Source organism: Achroia grisella, unplaced genomic scaffold, assembly GCF_030625045.1.
Source record: "Achroia grisella isolate CSIRO2021 unplaced genomic scaffold, CSIRO_AGI_Agris_v1 utg515, whole genome shotgun sequence".
Classification (NCBI taxonomy): Eukaryota; Metazoa; Arthropoda; class Insecta; order Lepidoptera; family Pyralidae; genus Achroia; species Achroia grisella.
The window spans coordinates 3,289,269-3,308,527 of record NW_026712908.1 but is presented as its reverse complement, the minus strand read 5'-3'; the positions used below and the strand labels follow the sequence as shown (position 1 = coordinate 3,308,527).

Genomic DNA, 19,259 nt, shown 5'->3' with positions numbered 1-19,259 from the left:
AACTCGAAATCATGCCAAAGCAATACTTGATCTGTTTGTATTATTTTTTATAAATTCAGCATTATTTATTCATTAATTAAACCACTTAATTATAAAATTACTAATTTTAATAGCACTGTAATAAAACTATATAAACAATTATACCTACCTACCCACCCATATTTAAAATGTTTTTCTTCTATATAACAATTTTAGTTTTCTAGTTATAATCATAATTCAGAGATTTTTTTTTTTTTATAAATAGTGCTATATCGATTTTTACACACTCGTGTATGGTAATAGTTGTTTATATGTCAAAAAACTGGGCTTAAAAAAAAATTCAGTTGAATTTATTGCCAGTTCTTCTTAATTGAATCAGTACACTGAACTGGACGGTAGGGAAAAAAATTAATTCTAAAAAGTCCTTCATGTAGGACATTTTAATCAGTATGCACGTAATTTTTTTCATCAAATGATCATCAAATCTAATAATTTTTGATTTGATTGATTTGACTTGTTACCACATAAACATGGGCATGCGTTCGTACATAGGTACTCGTGTGAAAAATTACAAAAAAAAATCCTTATATCGCCGGCGCTGCGGAAATTATTGATAATAGAGCAAAGTGAAGTGACTACAGTTTTTTAGAAGCCATCGATATCGTAGATATATGTGTGTATTAAAATAAAAATTATGAAATTGTGTATATGAATCCCGTGTGTAGCAGGAGCTGGCCACTTTTTATAATCACAGAAAATTTATGACTATGAGAAGATGGATATTTGGTTCTCTTCTTATATACCGTATCTTAGATTAAAGCCTATTATTTTTTTCTTCAAATTCATACACGCCGCCTGATTCAGTTTTCCATACATTGGTTTCATTTCGGTTTGCGCAGTCAGATTTCTAAATCAAGAGCTGTAATTGTTACCTCCATTGATCGCAAAGTGGTCCGAGTAATCAGTGATTCAATCAGCATCCATTTTCTCAAGAGCGCATCTCACATCCAGGTGTTGTTTATGGTTAGACCGCGGAAACGTAAGCGAATGATTTAAAAATAAACCGATGAATGGATCCGACCCAGACCTTGTGGAAGCGAGGTCCGAATGCATCACGGCAGTGTTGCCAGTTTAATGACGTTACCACTAAAATCGGTAGATTTGAACCCTGCTTTTTTTTGGTGTAAATTTTTTTGTGTATCTCTCGTGTCTCTTGCCTCTTTTGTGGGCAAAATTAGTTTCTCAAAACTAGTAATTTTTTTATAAGCTTTCACAAAGCAAATGATTTAATTTACAATTAAAGTCAAATATATTTCACACGATATCTAAATAAAATATATATTTTAAAGGATTATTATTGAAGTTTATACTGAATACCAAATAATTGTACTAATACCAATACCAATTAGGTAATAATAATATAAACATATCTCTGGACAATTCAGACGGCGCTATCCAGTCCCAAGCTAAGCAGAGCTTATGTTATAAGTATTAGACACCTGATATGAATATACAGATACGTTGTTTTTGTAAATATATATAAAACACCCAACAACAACTATACAAGCAATTGTACTCATCAATACAAATGTTGGTACAGTGCCAGGAACGGAAGCCGCGACCATCGGAATTAAGGCTGTGTACTAAACCGCTAAACCACAGAGACCGAGAATGAAGGAATTATATTGGACATAATTTTTAGAATGTTGCATGATAAATATATTTTTTTATGCATTTATTTTTTTATAATTTATAATGTTTTTATAATTTTGTTGTTCTAGTCGTCTTATAAGAATTTGGTAAAGGGACTTAGTGGTCACATTAATATACTTTCCATAATTTGATAAATGGATTTTTTATGTAACCTGTCGGCTTACTGAATTTTTCTGTTAACACTCCTATGCTATGTCTAGACTAGATATGAAATAAACGCGCTGAAAAATTTGTGAGAAAAATAAACAAGAAAAATTACTCATTAGGTTAAAGTGCTAGTGGAAAAAAGTCCTCGTTAACGTGAATGTTGCTATGAGAAAACTCGTACACTTTTAAATAAATTACGATTATTTGAATATTGATCTTTCAAGAATACTATTTTCTACAATATGCTTTCTAGATTATAAATAAACAATTGTGTTTTATTTTACTACAGATATTTATAATCTATATCTGTGGAACAGAGTTATTAATATATAAAAAATATAGCAAGTGCAGATTTTTTTACAACTCGTCTGAAACAACACAATCAACTTGGGCCTAGAGTGTTTGAGCCAGTTCCTCTACTTTTTTATTTTAATTCGATTTTATGACAATTTATAAATTCTAAATTAGTACCATTTATTTCAAAATATAAAATTGTCTGTATCGCTGATAGTAAACAGTTCTGTAACCTATGGACACCTGAAACACTAAGGGTGTTATGTGCGCATTGCCGACCCTTAAGAAACCTTAACATACTCTAATATAAATAGGTAACGTATAGAAATTTATAATCATTAAACGGTTTTTCTATATTGTAAATTTGCCTCCATTTTTGGCATTTAGCCTTTCATTTACTTCTATCCTTATTATACCATAATATGTTTTGGACAATGTATCACCTGGCCATACTTTTTTGGTCATATAAACACAGCCTTCATACTAGACATGAAGTGATGAATCAAGTGTAATTAAGCGGATCTCAATGAAAACTGCTACGCGGTCCTTTTGTGGTGCGACCCTAGGTCGGTAGGTCTGTATCGCTTCCGTTCTAGAACATAATTCTCTTATTCGACATCATTTCTACAAACATTCACTTGCAAATTCACTACTTATGTATCCACTAATATATGTGGAGTATTTTTATGGATGATAATGGAATGGTGCATCCGCCTGCGGTAATGGTATACGCTGGCGAGTCACCGGTGGAGGATGATAAGATGCAGATAAAATCAGGTAGCAGTTAGCCCATCGTGACAAATTCTTAGTGTATTTTACCATGATGGTTTCCGTTCATGGGGAACCGGATGGGGCGTGGAGGTCATACACATAATCAGTCCACATTATTAACAATTCCCTTTCCCTCCAATATATATGGAGTTAGTGAGTGCAAATAGATTGTATTTCTTCCAATCAATCTCTTTGTACGTTTCTTTGGTTTTGAAAACTGGTTATCATTCGTTTAAAAAAAAGGTGCCACGGGATTACGAACTACCAATCGTAATCATGATCATACGATTAACATGCCAATTAACGTACCGGTGTTGCAATAAATGTAAGAAATTAGTTCAGTTTTGGTAATCCGTGCAAAAATCTTATGAAATATACAAAAGTTTTTTCATACTTATCACAACAATCGCAAACGAGCATACGGCCCAGTAAATGATAAACGGTTATTGAATACTAAGAATATTAAGAATCTCTTGTTGCCTTTGTTACTCGATAAACGTTGTGAGACTATTAAATCGGTTTTCTAATATCAGATAAGTACGAATATGCCGTCAATCATATAATTAGTCAATATATATTGAATTAGGCTAGACTAGTCAATAACAATATTATACACTGTTGATTTTGGCGCATACCATAGTTTTATGGCTTGCAAACAAAACCCATCCAAACTGCCAGGAATAGATACGCCTTGCTAACATTTAATTGTGCGCTTATTGGGTCGAACGTCAAGCGTAAATCAATGATTGTTCGGCAATAATAACTAAGCTGAATCTCGGCCAAGCGATAAGGGAGCGCTTAACACCGTTACAGCGTTTGCCTATGTATATTGCCCTATATACCATTTAATAATGCCGGCTGCGCGGCGTCGGTACGCTTTCTATAGCTGATCAGGATCACAGATGGTGCGGGACGAGGTTCTCGGGTCGCTACGCTCGGAAAGTAAACGCCCGCGCACCTGCCCTCTCCGTCACTCTTCCAAATTTAAATCCCAAACTCCCCCCACCGTCTCGTGCGGTGCGACGCTAAGCATTCTGGAATAATTCCTGTGATTCGGCAACCGTTTCTCGCCATTCGAATTCGGGTCGTGACCGCGTCCGGTGATATCGCTTTCCTAACACTAAACCGGCTGTAAAGACCGCAATGGCCGACGTAGACGTTCAAGTCCAGTATACCACTACTGAAAGGAAGACTAGGAAGGTCAAAAAGAGCACCAAGCGTAGGGAGTCCAAGGATGGGGAGGTGACCGTGACGGAAGTCGAGCAGACCAACACCACCACAACTAACGACGATGGGTATGTGTAGTGGTGGCCAAGCGTGCGCAGTGCAATGTGACGCCAGTGTGTCTGTGTCAACCAGTGTCGATTACCGATCGTGTTCGACCTTTTAAGTGACATGTACATATACAATGCTTGCTATATGTTATGCGCCAGGCGTTGTCTGTTGGCCACCCTCACATACCCGACCTAATTTAAGGTATTTATAGGATACTTATTCTTCAAACTTTCTATGTCATTATACGACGCAATAGTATATAATTAAAAAATAACATAAATTTAAGATGTCATAAGTTCTGTCTACGTAATAAGTTTATGCAAAAAACATTTTTTTTATGTCTAATTAAATCATCATTATTTATACAAACAATTTCCATAAAAATCAAATTCTGGAGAAAGCATCATAAAAGAACCATATTTTTCTATGAGACCCATTGGTTAGTATCTAAAATTCTTATATCTTTGTTCACAGCTCATTTTCAGCGGCGAGTACACCAAGGCGATGAACAAGGACTGGCACAGCGGTCACTTCTGCTGCTGGCAGTGCGATGAGTCGCTCACGGGCCAGCGCTATGTGCTCAGGGATGAGCACCCCTACTGCATCAAGTGCTACGAGAGTGTCTTCGCCAACGGCTGCGAGGAATGCAACAAGACCATCGGCATCGACTCTAAGGTGAGATTTAGCGTAATCGTCGTCGTCAGATTCATACATGGACATCTTAATATTGCTTTTGATACAGAGTCAAGCATAATTACATCTGTAGTTATAAAATCATTTGTCCTGATTGATTGACACACAGTCAAAACTACTTAGTCCAGAAAGCAGAAATTTGATTGTATAAGATAATGTAATAAAAAGATGATCTTATGAGATAAACATCGGGTTTGTAGAATTTTTGAAAATTTTAACTTAACGACATCAAGCGTGTAAAGCTGGAGACAATAGTTAGTTCAATATAAAAATGTAAACATGTGATATACTTAGATAATTTATAAATTTATCTGTTCATTGCGTTCTCATATATTTATTATCATAACTATTCTATCAACTATGATTCAAAATGGTCTCATTTGTCTACAGTACATTCTTGTACCAATTCAAAACATTCTCCACTTAATAGTAAAAATATTCTCAACCAATCTATTAAGTAATTAACAACTCTATAATTATTATTTCTTAACACTGCAGCATTAATATGGATGCAATAAAGATCCAATTAGTTAACACATCATTAGTAGCCACCTCATGTTAAAATAGTGCCGATGTTATATTTTAATATTCTGCTATTTTCATAACGGTAAAATTAGTCACAGATTATAGAATATCGCTATAAATTAATATTTCTAGAAATATCTTTCTTAGAAGACGTATCATTTAATTTATGTGTATATATTGTAATTGTCACATTTTAATTGTGTTCTATAATATGATTAGCAGTTAATATGTATCTAGTTACGATTTTACATACAGCTATAAGATCTGTGGTATTTTCTAGCTTTGTTACAACGATCGGATTTAGTAGTGACACTCCAGTCGTCCCAGATTCTTTGCTGTACCTCTGCACACGGCCCCAGGCGAGCGGTGCCAAGCCAACATAACATAACATGTACGCAACTATACCGGCTACGCAAAACTATTCATTTATCTCAACTGCCGAATGACTTTTCCTGTCTCACAAACAGCTGCAAAACGTCTTCTGTTTACTTTAATACCCAATTGTTTCCGTAATTACATCAACGTAATAACAAGTTTAAATAATCAAAGAAAACATTACTGCAGCCGAATTGATTGCAAAATTTTGGACTAAAATAAGCGGTTGTAATAATAAGTATATTGGCGAAATATTAGCGTCATGTTTACTAAAATAAACATTAGTAATATTGTTAACATTGTGCTGGATTGTTTGCCCGTTGCAGACTGGATTTTAACAAATTGACTAGTATTTTGTGAAAATTCGACGCGTGTTGCTACAAATGAAACTATTTCTGGGGCGGATACAACGTTATGTTAATGTTTTCGTACTCGGTAACCTTGAACGATCATGGGTGGATCCGTCAGCCGATTCTTTTAAGATTTATAATACTCAAGACCCACTAAGTATTTCGTAATCGGCCAAAATAAACATTCATATTTTATTGACATTACGACATTCAGTTTAAAATGTCCGCTCTGCAGCTCGCTCTGTGGACAGGAATAGATTCCAGAAAGAGGGGAGCTTTATTTTGAAACTTGATTATTGTACGCGAGCGTCGAATATGCAACACAAACTATGTATATCTCTGTGTGAAAAAGAAGAATATTTTACCGCGACATTGTCTAATCCAGATAGTTTAAGTAAAATATGTCCCTATATCCTTCTTCCATATGTCCTACGAAACCTAAAATATTGACACCTGAAAACAGATTTTAACTGGCGGCCAGATCAATAGCAAAAATACGTTTATTGGATCTTTGGTACATTTTACATTTTCTAACACTTCTTATCATCACCAGGATGTAAATTAGAAATAACTATAAGAAAAAGAAAAGAAAATGTACAATTATTATACGTTTTAAAAGAACTGTTCATATGTGCATATATCATGTAATACTCGTATACAAACAAACAAAATTTGTACAACAAGCAGCGGCTAGCGTGGTTCTAGTAGACGAATTCTTCTTAGGAATTAAATCCTCGCCTTGTGGTACATTATTGTGTTGGTATGGATGCATATGTTTACAATTCTAAAAGTGTATACGGCAAATGCAGTGAATCACATTACATCGACATGAATCGTGTCCCAAAATTCAAAATTCCAGATGATTCTGATAACACCCATTATTTGAGCACTGAACTTCCAACACTATACGCTAAAGAATATTTACTGTCGATTGTTTATCTTGCATAGTAAATAGATGATTCATGTTTTAAAATAATCCAAGATGTCTGATGTAAATCTAACATGGTGTTTTCGCAAACAACACTTAATGAACCTTAGGAAAATGGCAATAGTAATTTATAACCGTCAGGATATTAAATCCCACAAAATGTATGTATCGTCCAAATAAGTACATCTATTGATTTAATCTCGACTCATCAACGGCGAAGGTTATAATTACCGCCCACGTGTCGCTTCGTTTATGACAACAGATGCTGTCTGCTTCGGAAAATCTCGGTTTTTTGCTCTTATTTGTCTATTGTGGTAATTTTCGTTCTCAATTCAATTTGTTCAATGAGGTTATTTATTTAAATCGCGTAATGAATGTCCAAGAACATTTTTATTTGAAACTGGACTATTCTTAACCTTGATATTATCTATTCATGCGCTCATGTTTAAGTCTATCTGTTTGTCCGTAGTAATCTTAAGTGTCACTGTAGTAAAAAAATACTGTTATGACCCACATTATTACAAGGAGATAATAATCTATACCAGCGCCTAATTATTACATACAAGCACGCAGACGGCTCTTATTTGATGTTCCATGGAGAAAAGGCTAGGCTCCCATTTCTCTTGTACTCAGTCTACTCAACGGTGTCGTCAATGGATTACCAGAATTATATCATATTTACCTGTGTAATTTAATGAATTTTCTCAGGATGGCAGTGGATTACTTACGTAATACGTATATTTTTATATTCTTTTTTTTTTATATGTAATATTCCTAAGTGAGCATATTGGGAAACTGTAGTCAACGAGCTCTCTTAGTTTTAATATCAATAAATAATATATAATCGAATTTATGTTTAGTAAATTAAAAGAGCAATGAATCAAATACTATTGAATACATACGCTGTCCCAGCTATGTTATAAAACTTGTTTAATAATTACCTAATGTTGTGAATGCCAATAATATTTACATAATATTCACATAAAGGATCAGAATTTCCTATCACATTCAAGTCATTAAGAAATTAATTAGCTATTAAATTTCAAAGTATTCATAAAGCCTTTATTATGAATACTTATTTACTTACTTATTATTCCAGTATGTCTTCAGCTCTTATTGAAAATTATACGTCATATATTTAAACATTTAATAAACTTACGTTTTGATTTTCATCGGTAATAATTAGCAACATAATTACATATATCACATGAAATAACAATAAATATATGATAATGATTACAACAATATTGTGAATTGCCTCATTGTTTCACCAATAATCTCGAACGTGTTTATCATAAACTGCAACTTCATACGAATAACAATATTATACATATTACAAACATTTCAAACTTCATTGTATTCACATGCCTACTTATTAACCGAGGTAGATATGTACAGAGTCGTCTTCATGGGTACCTCTGTCTCATCTGTATAAACCGTTATACTTCTTATAAACTATATAATTTTTGTTAAATGCGTATAATTATTATACATGGCTTATTATGTCTCCGAACCGTCTAAATTTACTGCCATATCACACACTTTATAGCAGAACACAGCTTAGAAAGCCTACCTGACATGACATCTTAGCCCTCTAGAATGGCAAAGCATGTATCGTATTGCGGGTGTCGTGATAACATACTAGCCGTAGTGCTGTTCATGTATTCAGGTGATGGTTACCGATTACTATCAGGTGGATCTTTAGCTTGTTTGCCATTCTAATATCATGAAAAATCTTAAATTTTAGCTTGATTTGACGTATCAGTCGGTATTCTAATTTAAAAAAAAGTATTAATTGCAGCTTCATTGAACTTATTGCCTCTTCTACCAGGATCTGTCGTACAAGGACAAGCACTGGCATGAGGCGTGCTTCCTCTGCGCGAAGTGCCGTGTGTCGCTGGTGGACAAGCAGTTCGGATCTAAACTGGACAAGATCTATTGCGGAAACTGCTATGATGCCCAATTCGCTAGCCGCTGCGATGGATGCGGAGAGGTGTTCCGTGCTGGTGAGTTATCCAATTTTTTTCTTCTAGAATTATTCACCAAAATTTTTTTACGGAGAAATATGAAGTTGTCTGATAATGGTTTACGATGTCAGGTACCAGAAGGTAACCAGAGCAATTATTCCACGACGAATTTAGCAAAATTGCTTTATATTGGACATATTTTCTGCTAATGCAAGTACATTTTTTTTATCACTATTCGCACAAATAGGAAATATTGGCGATAAACTCAGCTTGTTTTTTTAATCAGTGTTAAGAATTGTCGACGATTGGACTCTAGATAGTTTGCGTAAAAGATCGCCCTGACACAATACATTGCAAAACAACCCACTAGGCACATTTTCTCCATTTAGAAAAACAAAGTTTCCTCTATTTTATTTTTCTATTACATTGGTCTGCAGGATTTTGCCCGTCTATCAAGAGAAACATAGACGTAGTAAGTTCGTTATTTATAGATTCACGGTCAGATATAGATGCATACATGTGATGTTATACAGTAACTGTTAAAAACCGTACATCGTATAAAAATGCGCCGTATATTTCTGTACTCATATTAATCTCGTGTATCATAAATAGGAATTATTGACTTTTGTCCTGTTAGACATTTCTTGAATGAATTTTATCGAAGACTTATAGAATAAAAAAATTCTGTTATTGACCACATTGAACCAGGATTGCTAAACAAGCATACGGCCATGACGACTGACGGTACGGTCTGACGGTATCCGTAGGCTATGGATACCTGAAAAACCTGAATACACGATTTATTTTTATTCGATCCTTTATAAAATTTTACAAATAGGATTTGGAAATCCCGTACATTCTACATAGAAAATCTCGGCAAATGGTACATTTGACAACCTAAGTATTTAAGGAACAATAATAAGTACGTAATTCCTCTGAGACCACACTGTCCAAGGCCAATAGTTCCAGGACGTGAGGATGAAATATCGATAACAACCACTTATATTTTCATTTGCAGACTTATCTGAACCATTATGATTCCGAATCAATGTAAAATTATAAATTTACTTCGGCCATAAAATTATATATACTAACAATTAGACATCTTAAATATTTATTGAATACAACCTGACTCGCATAATACTTTTGGACCATTTTTTACGGAACATTTTTTTAATTCTTAGCACACATGCCATGCGTTTGAGTAGCTCGCTACTCGTGTATCGTAAGCAGATTCTGCCTATATAAGGTATGCATACCCTCGCTAAATATGGCCAGGAAGGTGATTCGAAGGCGGAGAAACCTGACCACTGTCATTGTCATAACCTCGACACTTCCATATTACCACCTGTATATTTTTACTTTTAGTCCAAGCTGTTACGTGCCATTTCACTATTGTAAAAATGTTAAAGAGCATTGACTATAAAAAGGAGAAAATAAAAGACTAAAAGAAAAAAAATTACCTTATCACTTAGGGGTATGAAAAATAGATAGTAGCCGATTCTCAGACCTACTGAATATGCATATAAAATTTCATAAAAATCGATCAAGCCGTTCGGGAGGAGTATGGTGACTAACATTGTGACACGAGAATTTTATATATAAGTTTTAAATACTGCAAATATTTTTTACCAAAGCGTATATGCAGATTTAAACAAACTATTTCCGCTTGACAACCTCTCGTATCTATCTACCTACGGTTTGATTAATTTGTATTTGTAGAGATTGAAGCCTTTAGTCCGTGTATGGTAGTAATGATGGGTTTGGTTTGATGAAATTACCAATTTGATTATATAATCGTATAATTATAGTGTCAGCTAGAGTCGAACGTCTTAGCATTCCATAGATTCACCGTGCGGGGGAGCCAGGTCAATCGTGTGGCAGAGAAATTCTGAACAGTTCCTGGGACTTGTGACCCGGGTGTACATTTAAGGGGCCCCTTGCCGACGTACCTCAATACTCACCTTCACTGCTCATGTGTTATTTGTGTGTTGACGTTTTATGTAAAAACGACGGCTGGTGAAGCTAGGATAAAGTTTTACACAGTATATAGTGTTAAATGTGAGTCAAAGATAGGCTAAAGAAATCTTCCAAAAAATATATATAAAAAAGGACAGATATTACTGTTTCTTCTTATTAATTTTAAGCTATCTGCTATTTTTAATTAATTTATTAATATAATAATAGCATTTATATGTGTATAACGCGGATGACGGCCCGGGAACTACTTTATAATAATATATTTGGAATTTAATGAAATTCGATATACAGTATAATACATTAACTCATAAGCCATGAGTTACAGTTACTAATACTATAAATTGTATTTTATGTGTAACTAAACACAAATTGATGCCACCAATAGCAAATGTATGTTACATTTAAATCACTTTAATACCAAACAAGATGTACTATAGTATAATAATGTAACATTAACTTGTGCCCACGAAAACAGTCGTAAATTGGAAACGTACGATCAATTACTGGACAAATGTGAGCCCGGTCTAGGGATGCCGACTGTACGAGAATTCTCGTACAAGTAGTTACTATTTAGTTCAAGTACGAAGTCTTCGGTGTGAGGTACGAGAACTTATTATCATGGTCCAAATCTGTACGAGTTTTTGACTTACGGAAAATGACAAATTATTTCACTGTTTTTTGTATATGTATTTTAGTTAAGTTCGACGCGACTAATCCGCCCCCTCTATGTACTGCCGTCGGTTTCTTTTCGAACCCTTCTAATGCTGTTAGCCGCAGCTGGCCTTTACAGCTTCACCGAACGATAAGCGCAGGTAGCACTCCAAACCTGCGGAAGGACTTATGGAGCGGCTGAAAGCCAACTCCGGCCAAACGAATACGACTTTAGTTTGAGGGCACTGCTAGAGATTCAAACCTAGGCTCAAGCCGTCGTTGTTTCATTTCTCTTTCCCCGATTGAATTGGATGTGGGATCGGACGATGCTGTGGTCGGTCAAAATATGACGATGTACGACCTTGGATGGTTATATATATAGGTACGAGGTTTTAACGTCTTTATATGAGGCTAATGGTTTAAAAGTTGCCAACCCTGACGGAGTCTCTTATATTGATGCCACTATAACACTTACATGGTTTCTAATTGATAATGTAATTGGACATTATAATTGATTGGACATATATTGAATACGTGATGGGAATGGGGTACCGAGGGTGGGCTTAGAGGGTCGCATCTCGCCAGCAATTTGGGGATTTTCCATGTGGTATTAAATAGTTTTTTGATGTTGTTATTCATAAATAGAAGAGTAAAGATGTATTGTTGAAATTAGCATGAAGATTTTATATTGCATATAACTTCTAAGTTTTACTGTGGTTTAACATGATATGGGTGTATATTTTTTATATGGCATATAGCTTCTATAATGGGTTGATATGATGTGTATATTTTTTGCTAAAGTGGTCTACATTTAGTCAATAAAACTAAAACCTTTTGACAAATTAATTATTATACTGCAGTGTTGTGTTACTTTTTTTATTAAATAAAAGAGAATAAAATACCTTGAAAAAGACAATTACATTTAGTTAACTATACTATCTTGAAAACATGGTTTATTATACGTTAGCTATAGTTTTAATTTTTTTTTCCACTACATACCTATACATATAGAAGACGCCCAATGAATATAAAAATACATCTAAACAAATGATTCCTAAATTATTAGTATTGTTAATACGAACCTGCGTCTATAGAAAAACGAAGTACGCTATATTAAACCGCCATACCACCACGGTTATCGGATAACTGTCTGATTTATTTTTTACATTAAAAATTACATTGTAGATAAATTTTCGTACGTAATTAATCACTACATGATTTATTACTTATTTTTTTATCACACTACTATAGGTGACTGAATGATGTCATAAATATATTCGCAGTTGAGATAGTACTATGAGAAACAAAGATTTATTGGTTAAGAGCGATCACGACCAACGGCTCGCAAATTTTGCATTATGTCTTAATTTTGTAATACAAATAATTACACAGTTTTCAATATTCATGAACGACTAATTAAAAGGTTTCGTAGCGAAATGAAACGATTAAAAATTTCAACTGTATTTTTAATTGATGACAAGAAATAAGGTTTTGTGTATATGAAACCTCATTTATTCTCAGTTGATTATTTTTTATTCCTTATTGGTTCTTTTTTATTTGAAATTACTCTCATCTTGGATGGGTTAAATATAGATGGGTCCCATAGAAAATTCATCAAAATCAGTTCGGTGCTTTTTAATAAAAATATTATACAAATGAGATCAAAAGAAACATTTCATAATTGTTAACGTGCGTATAATTTCAAAAAGAAACATTTTTTTCTTTTACCTTAAAGTGAGGTATATTTATAGAATTTACACAATTGTTTCTGTTTCTACAAAATGTCAATTCAATGACTCCCACACAGTGTTAGCGTGATGATGACACCAGCTGCCAATGATACGGAAGTGTCCCAAAAGTGATTCACGCCAATGATTGTTGTAATTTGAATTAAATTATTACACGTAGACAAGCTTTTTTACGCGAGCAGTTATAGGTTTTGTATATTTTTTTTTTGCACACGTAAAGTAGTTTTATTGAAGACAAACTCTCAATTTTTTGAAATAAAATAGAGCTTATAATTATCTATGCAAAAGTAGCTTTGAATGGATGAAAGAGTTTTAAAATCGAATAACTATTTTTGAATTTATTTTTTACAAAAGTTACAAGTTTTTTACAAATACTTTTTTCTTCATAATATTAGGTTAACTAAACTTAGTTTTTTTTTCTCTTTACTTATTCAGAAGTTTAGGATCACAATAGTGTGCTTCTTAGCTCAATCTTGGCTTCTTAATTAATTACACATTTAAATATATTTATATTTATATTACATCTAAAATTTAATTTCCTATAAAGACAAGTAGGTAATAATTGTCTTTATAGATTTAAACTTTCATAATGCGAAAAAGATATGTATAAATACCAACGCCAAATAACAATCGGTAATTCTTGTATACTATGTATACTAGACAACTGATAAGACTACCGAAATAGATTTTTTTAATACGTACATAGAGATCACCTAGAGTAATACAAACATTTCTACTCATAAATATAAATTAACCTGCGGTCACCTTTTTAAATACCAATATGATAATAATAATAATAATAATCGTTATTTGTCTCAAATAGAAACTAATACAGTTGCTGCTTATAATAAAATATAAAAGTAATGAACGAAACAAAACGGTGTATATCTCAGAGGGGACAGTGAGTCCACCCTCTCTGCTATTCTGTTATTATATACTTGAACGTTTTCATAAAAAAGAGCATATATTCGTGGCATAGTGTAAAGCTGATGATGGAAACAGCCGTGAGTTCATTTGAAGTAACAGTTTTGAAGTTCTCTAATATTAATATATACAAGTTGGAGATAAATTCAGGATCATAAAACCGTTATAATCACGATCAGACGACGGCGTACCTGCTCCGTTATAATTAATGGCTAGAGTGCGTCACTGTCGAAAAATGCTTTTAATATTTAAAGATTAATTTTAGGACATCTCAATAACTTTTAATTTATAATCTGTTGATGGGTATTTTTATTGAAAGTATATTTTTATTGATGTCATAAACATACAGTTATACCTAAGTATTAAATTAATATTTAAATTATTTAAATTGTATTTCATTATCTTTACTTGTCTTCATATACAATGTAAATTGATATTATCAAGTGTTCACGCTAATATTTAATTTAGTTTTCATAACTTCAAGATATGTATACTAGATGTCGTTGCTTCATATAGGTTCATATATGCCTATATTTTAAAACGTGGTTATACATAGTAATGTACTATTGCTTTCATTTACTTTTATAATAAACTAGCTTTTGCGCGCCTTCGCTCGCGTTAATTTATCCCCTGAGGGGTGGAGTTTTTCAAAATCCTTTCTTAGGGGTTGCCTACTTCATAGTAGCTTTATGCATGCAAAGAATCGGCCAATATTCTGGATTTTATAATTCAAATATGATTCATAACGCGTGGGTTTAGAGTCGATATATTATTAATATTACTAATATATTATATGATGTCAATAATTTGTACAACTAATACATTTTCTGTTATAAAAAGTAACCTTGCCATTACCTTTTAGATAATACATATTTATTATAAAATATTATACAATATGCGTGAATCATAATATTTGCATTTTAATTTAAAATATTGCGGAAATATTAATCTACGGGATTAAATTTTATCGTAAACTAACTGCCCGCTCTGGCTTTGTAATGAGGTAAACTGCCCGGCATGACTTCGAAATGAGGTGGAAAATGAAACCACCTGAACGGTAATCTGTTCATATTATCAAATACTTTTATTTTAACCGAATTTTTTCACTTTTCTAATTTCTTTCTTTTCTAATATATTCTTGTCACAATTACTAACACAACAAAAGTTTAGTTAAATAGTTCTGGCCGTTTTGAAGCAATGCTCTTACTGACATTCAGCAATTGAAGGTTATCTTACGATCATTCGGAGGTGAATGAACAATTAATTATGTACAATATAAATATTTACATGATTAATATAAATATTTATATGGTTAAGTACATGCCTATGATACTTATACATGGATACCCTTTAACATCACGGATGAGTAAACCTTACAAAAGATTAGAATATTTACAAAAACAAACGAAGGTGTGGGTGGGATACCTTAAGAAAAACTGGCAACACATTGGTACTCAATTTGTTGCTTTATATTTGTACAAATAAAGTTTAATTTAAGATTGCAATATGTTAAATTGATGTCCCAAGTAAGTCACAAGTCGCGTGATACCTTAAGAAAAACTGGCAACACATTGGTACTCAATTTGTTGCTTTATATTTGTACAAATAAAGTTTAATTTAAGATTGCAATATGTTAAATTGATGTCCCAAGTAAGTCACAAGTCGCGTTTTAAAATTCATCACGATATAATAAATGCTCGCTCAGATTTAATTAGCCCATTCAAGTGATGTATAGATGGAAGCATATAAATATTCATGAAGACGATTTAATAGTAAGATTAAATTGAGATGGTAACGAACTAAATGTATTTTAAATGGTATTAAGTGTATACATAACTTTGAATCATTATGTCGTTGATTTAGAAAGACGTTACATATTCATGTTCGGTAATTTAATCTAAAAAACCGATATAAAAGTAAAAGTTCTATTTTTAAAATCTAAAAATAGATCTCTGGCTATTATATAAAGTAATATGTTAATATTAAACAAATATAAATAAAAATCTACGAATAACTAATAAATATATATTCCTTATAAGCAATATTAAAGCGAAATTATTTGGAAGAGAAGTATATTCTTATAATCTATATCTATATTCTATTTCCAAACCATTACGTACCTTTCCATTTACAACAACTGTAAAAATATTATTTACTAATTCAATCCTTATTTCTTTTTAATGATTGTATATTTTATTAATAACTAATTAAAAAGCAATTAGCTTACTTTTAGCTGATGGAAAGACAGTTTTTAATCTGTGAAATCGAGGCGTTTCTTTGTATTATTAACTGTACAGTTAGACATGCAAACACTTAAAAATAAAATAAAAAGTTATTAGAAAGTTACATCTAAAAGTACAATACGTACCTAACGATATTTCTAGAAGGATTATAGGTTAAACTTATGCAGTATATTGCATGTAGGCAGCAAAGTCACCTAGTAATATACCCAACGACCGATTTACAACGTATCTCAAGAACATCGCTGACATTAATTTAGATAATCATTTACTTAGTAATGACGGGACACGACACATGTATGTGTGCCTTCTAGGAATTTGTGAATGGCAAATCTTGTTTTGATACCCATAGTAAATGATTCGTTGATAATTCGAATAGCTTTAATTGATTAATGAATGGATTTCCTATGTGCTAACATGAAAATACGTATGTATTGACAAGATCGTAGTTGTCACAGTATATTGTGTGAGCGTATAGACGTCTTTTGCGGTTGTAATTAAATACTTTTGTGATACACATTGTACTATTTTTTTATACAACACACACATACATTTATGTGAAATATACAGAAATAAACATTATTTACAAAATAAAATACACAATTTATAACATTATATATTAATTAAATATAAATAAACCTATTTACAACTTTACGTTTTTCCTTTGCTTCAAAATTCCAGTATATAGATAAGTAAAAAAAGTTGTGATTCCCCCCTCGAATGATATATACATCTTGGTTGTCATAACAAATGCATCCTGCCAATTTATTTCCTCATTGTACTATTACAGATACATCTCTAAACAGCATTCAAACTATTCGTTATCACATTTGATCAATTAAGTTCAATCTACAACCTACATTGTATAACAACACAAACTCAGTCTCCCTCCACGATATTGGCGGCAAACCGCTTCAGTACGGTACGGCGAGCCGCGAAGCCTACACGAGTACGCCCGAAACGTCAAAATTGGCGCTCTTTTTAACTTTTTAATTTTCACGGCAAAGGAAACAAAATGTCAGCGGACGTGTTGAGTGATGACTTAAAGTCTCGTCTGCATTTAACGACTAAAACAGTAGGACAGGAGAGGATACGAAGGGCGAGGGAGAATAATGAGGATGTTGCCATATTATCAATGTTCCTGCCAAATGCCACCGCTGAGAGGGAAAACAAGAAGTTCTGTTGTGCATTACGGGATGAGTGCATGCTTGGGGACCCTAGAAAAACAATTGCAGGTTTAGTCTTTATTTATTTTAATTATTACATTAATTTCACTCAAGTTAAAAGATATTACGTGTAGAATATAAAGAAATTTATAGGTATCATCTCCTTTATTTAAAACCGGGTCGGATTGTCGTTTGTTGAATACCTATCTCTTTAAGGTCAAATGTCACTTAGCACTATCATAGATCAATGTCAAACTACAGAGTAGAGTACTACATTTTATTTATAAGTTTCTATACTACTGAAGATTAGGCTGTATGTTCTCGTACCTTTGCCTATCCACTTGTGGATAAAATATACCGCTACTATTATAAGTTTCTTTCTTATTTCTATAACAAGAATTAGAATGAACACTCTTTACCTACTTCAACTTTTTAGTATTTAATTTTTAGATAATTTTAAACAAATATAGTTAATTAGTTTAATAGTAAATATTATTTTTAAATTAATTACTATAAACTAATTACTATTTTTAACAAATTAGTAATATACTATTTTGTTATTTATTAAAAATAACAAAATAGTATATTACAAAATAGTGTCAGTGTCTTTTCTAGAGGATCTTTTGGGTCGGTAACGGGCACGTGACACCCCTGGTGTCTCAGGTTTCCGTAGGCTACGGTAACCATTTACCATCAGATAGGCCGTATGTTCTTTACCACCAGCATAGTATAAAAAAGAAAATTCGTGACCTAATTAACATAGCCAATGTCTCGCCATTAATTCATTTCAACACTAATTGAAAGTACAATAATCCTCTTTTATCTGTTCATTCAATTAATTTGGAGCCTGTCACTCAGATGTAGGACGTTCATTTGGACAGACAAATATCCATCAAGTATACATATATCAATCAAATAATATAAAGTACAATAGGCTTTTTAAATTTCTATAGTGAAAATAGACCATAATTGTACATTATAAATTGAATTCTAAATTCATTAATGCTGGGTTTAAAGCCGAATAACCGTATTAAAATTTACACTATATAGTTAAAATAATAGAGGAATTTGTATATTCGTATTCCTTTACCTTGAAATAATATATTAAGTTCTCGTGCATTTTTAAAACAAATTTCAGTGTAAAAATGACCAAAAGTTTTAAAAATATATTTACAATTGTCATTGAAACTGAATGAGGCATCGGAAAAGCGAAATTAATACGTAATTGTTAAAATACACACAAACCTACATGAGTACAATACTTAGATGTCTATTTAGATATGATCATATGATATCTTTGTTATCAACACAGAATCAAACTCACGTTCTGCCTTACAAGCCGATAGCGATACGTTGCCACATTGCCTAATCACGGTGGGTAGTTGCTATTCAATAAGTCTACATAATACGAGTTTTTAAACTGATAGAAAACACATATAAACCGGTAACGTGTTTGCTAAGATCACTAACCAAATAAACACTATGTTTTTTGAGTTGGCACTGCCCTTATGTGAACGAAACGTGAATTGAATC

General features: G+C 32.7%; 1 protein-coding gene across 3 annotated transcripts in view; it reads left to right on the top strand.

Moving 5' to 3' along the window:
- Positions 1–19,259, top strand: part of LOC131847092 (four and a half LIM domains protein 2-like) — a 165,591-nt gene that overhangs the window by 123,825 nt on the left and 22,507 nt on the right. For 2 of the 3 annotated variants that reach the window (XM_059196551.1, XM_059196550.1), the window contains 2 exons: positions 4,654–4,854; positions 8,882–9,056. In XM_059196551.1, the coding sequence (XP_059052534.1) occupies positions 4,654–4,854; positions 8,882–9,056 (376 nt within the window). Of the gene's footprint in view, positions 1–3,922; positions 4,200–4,653; positions 4,855–8,881; positions 9,057–19,259 lie in introns of those variants that run through there. The other variant, XM_059196552.1, reaches the window with a different exon arrangement.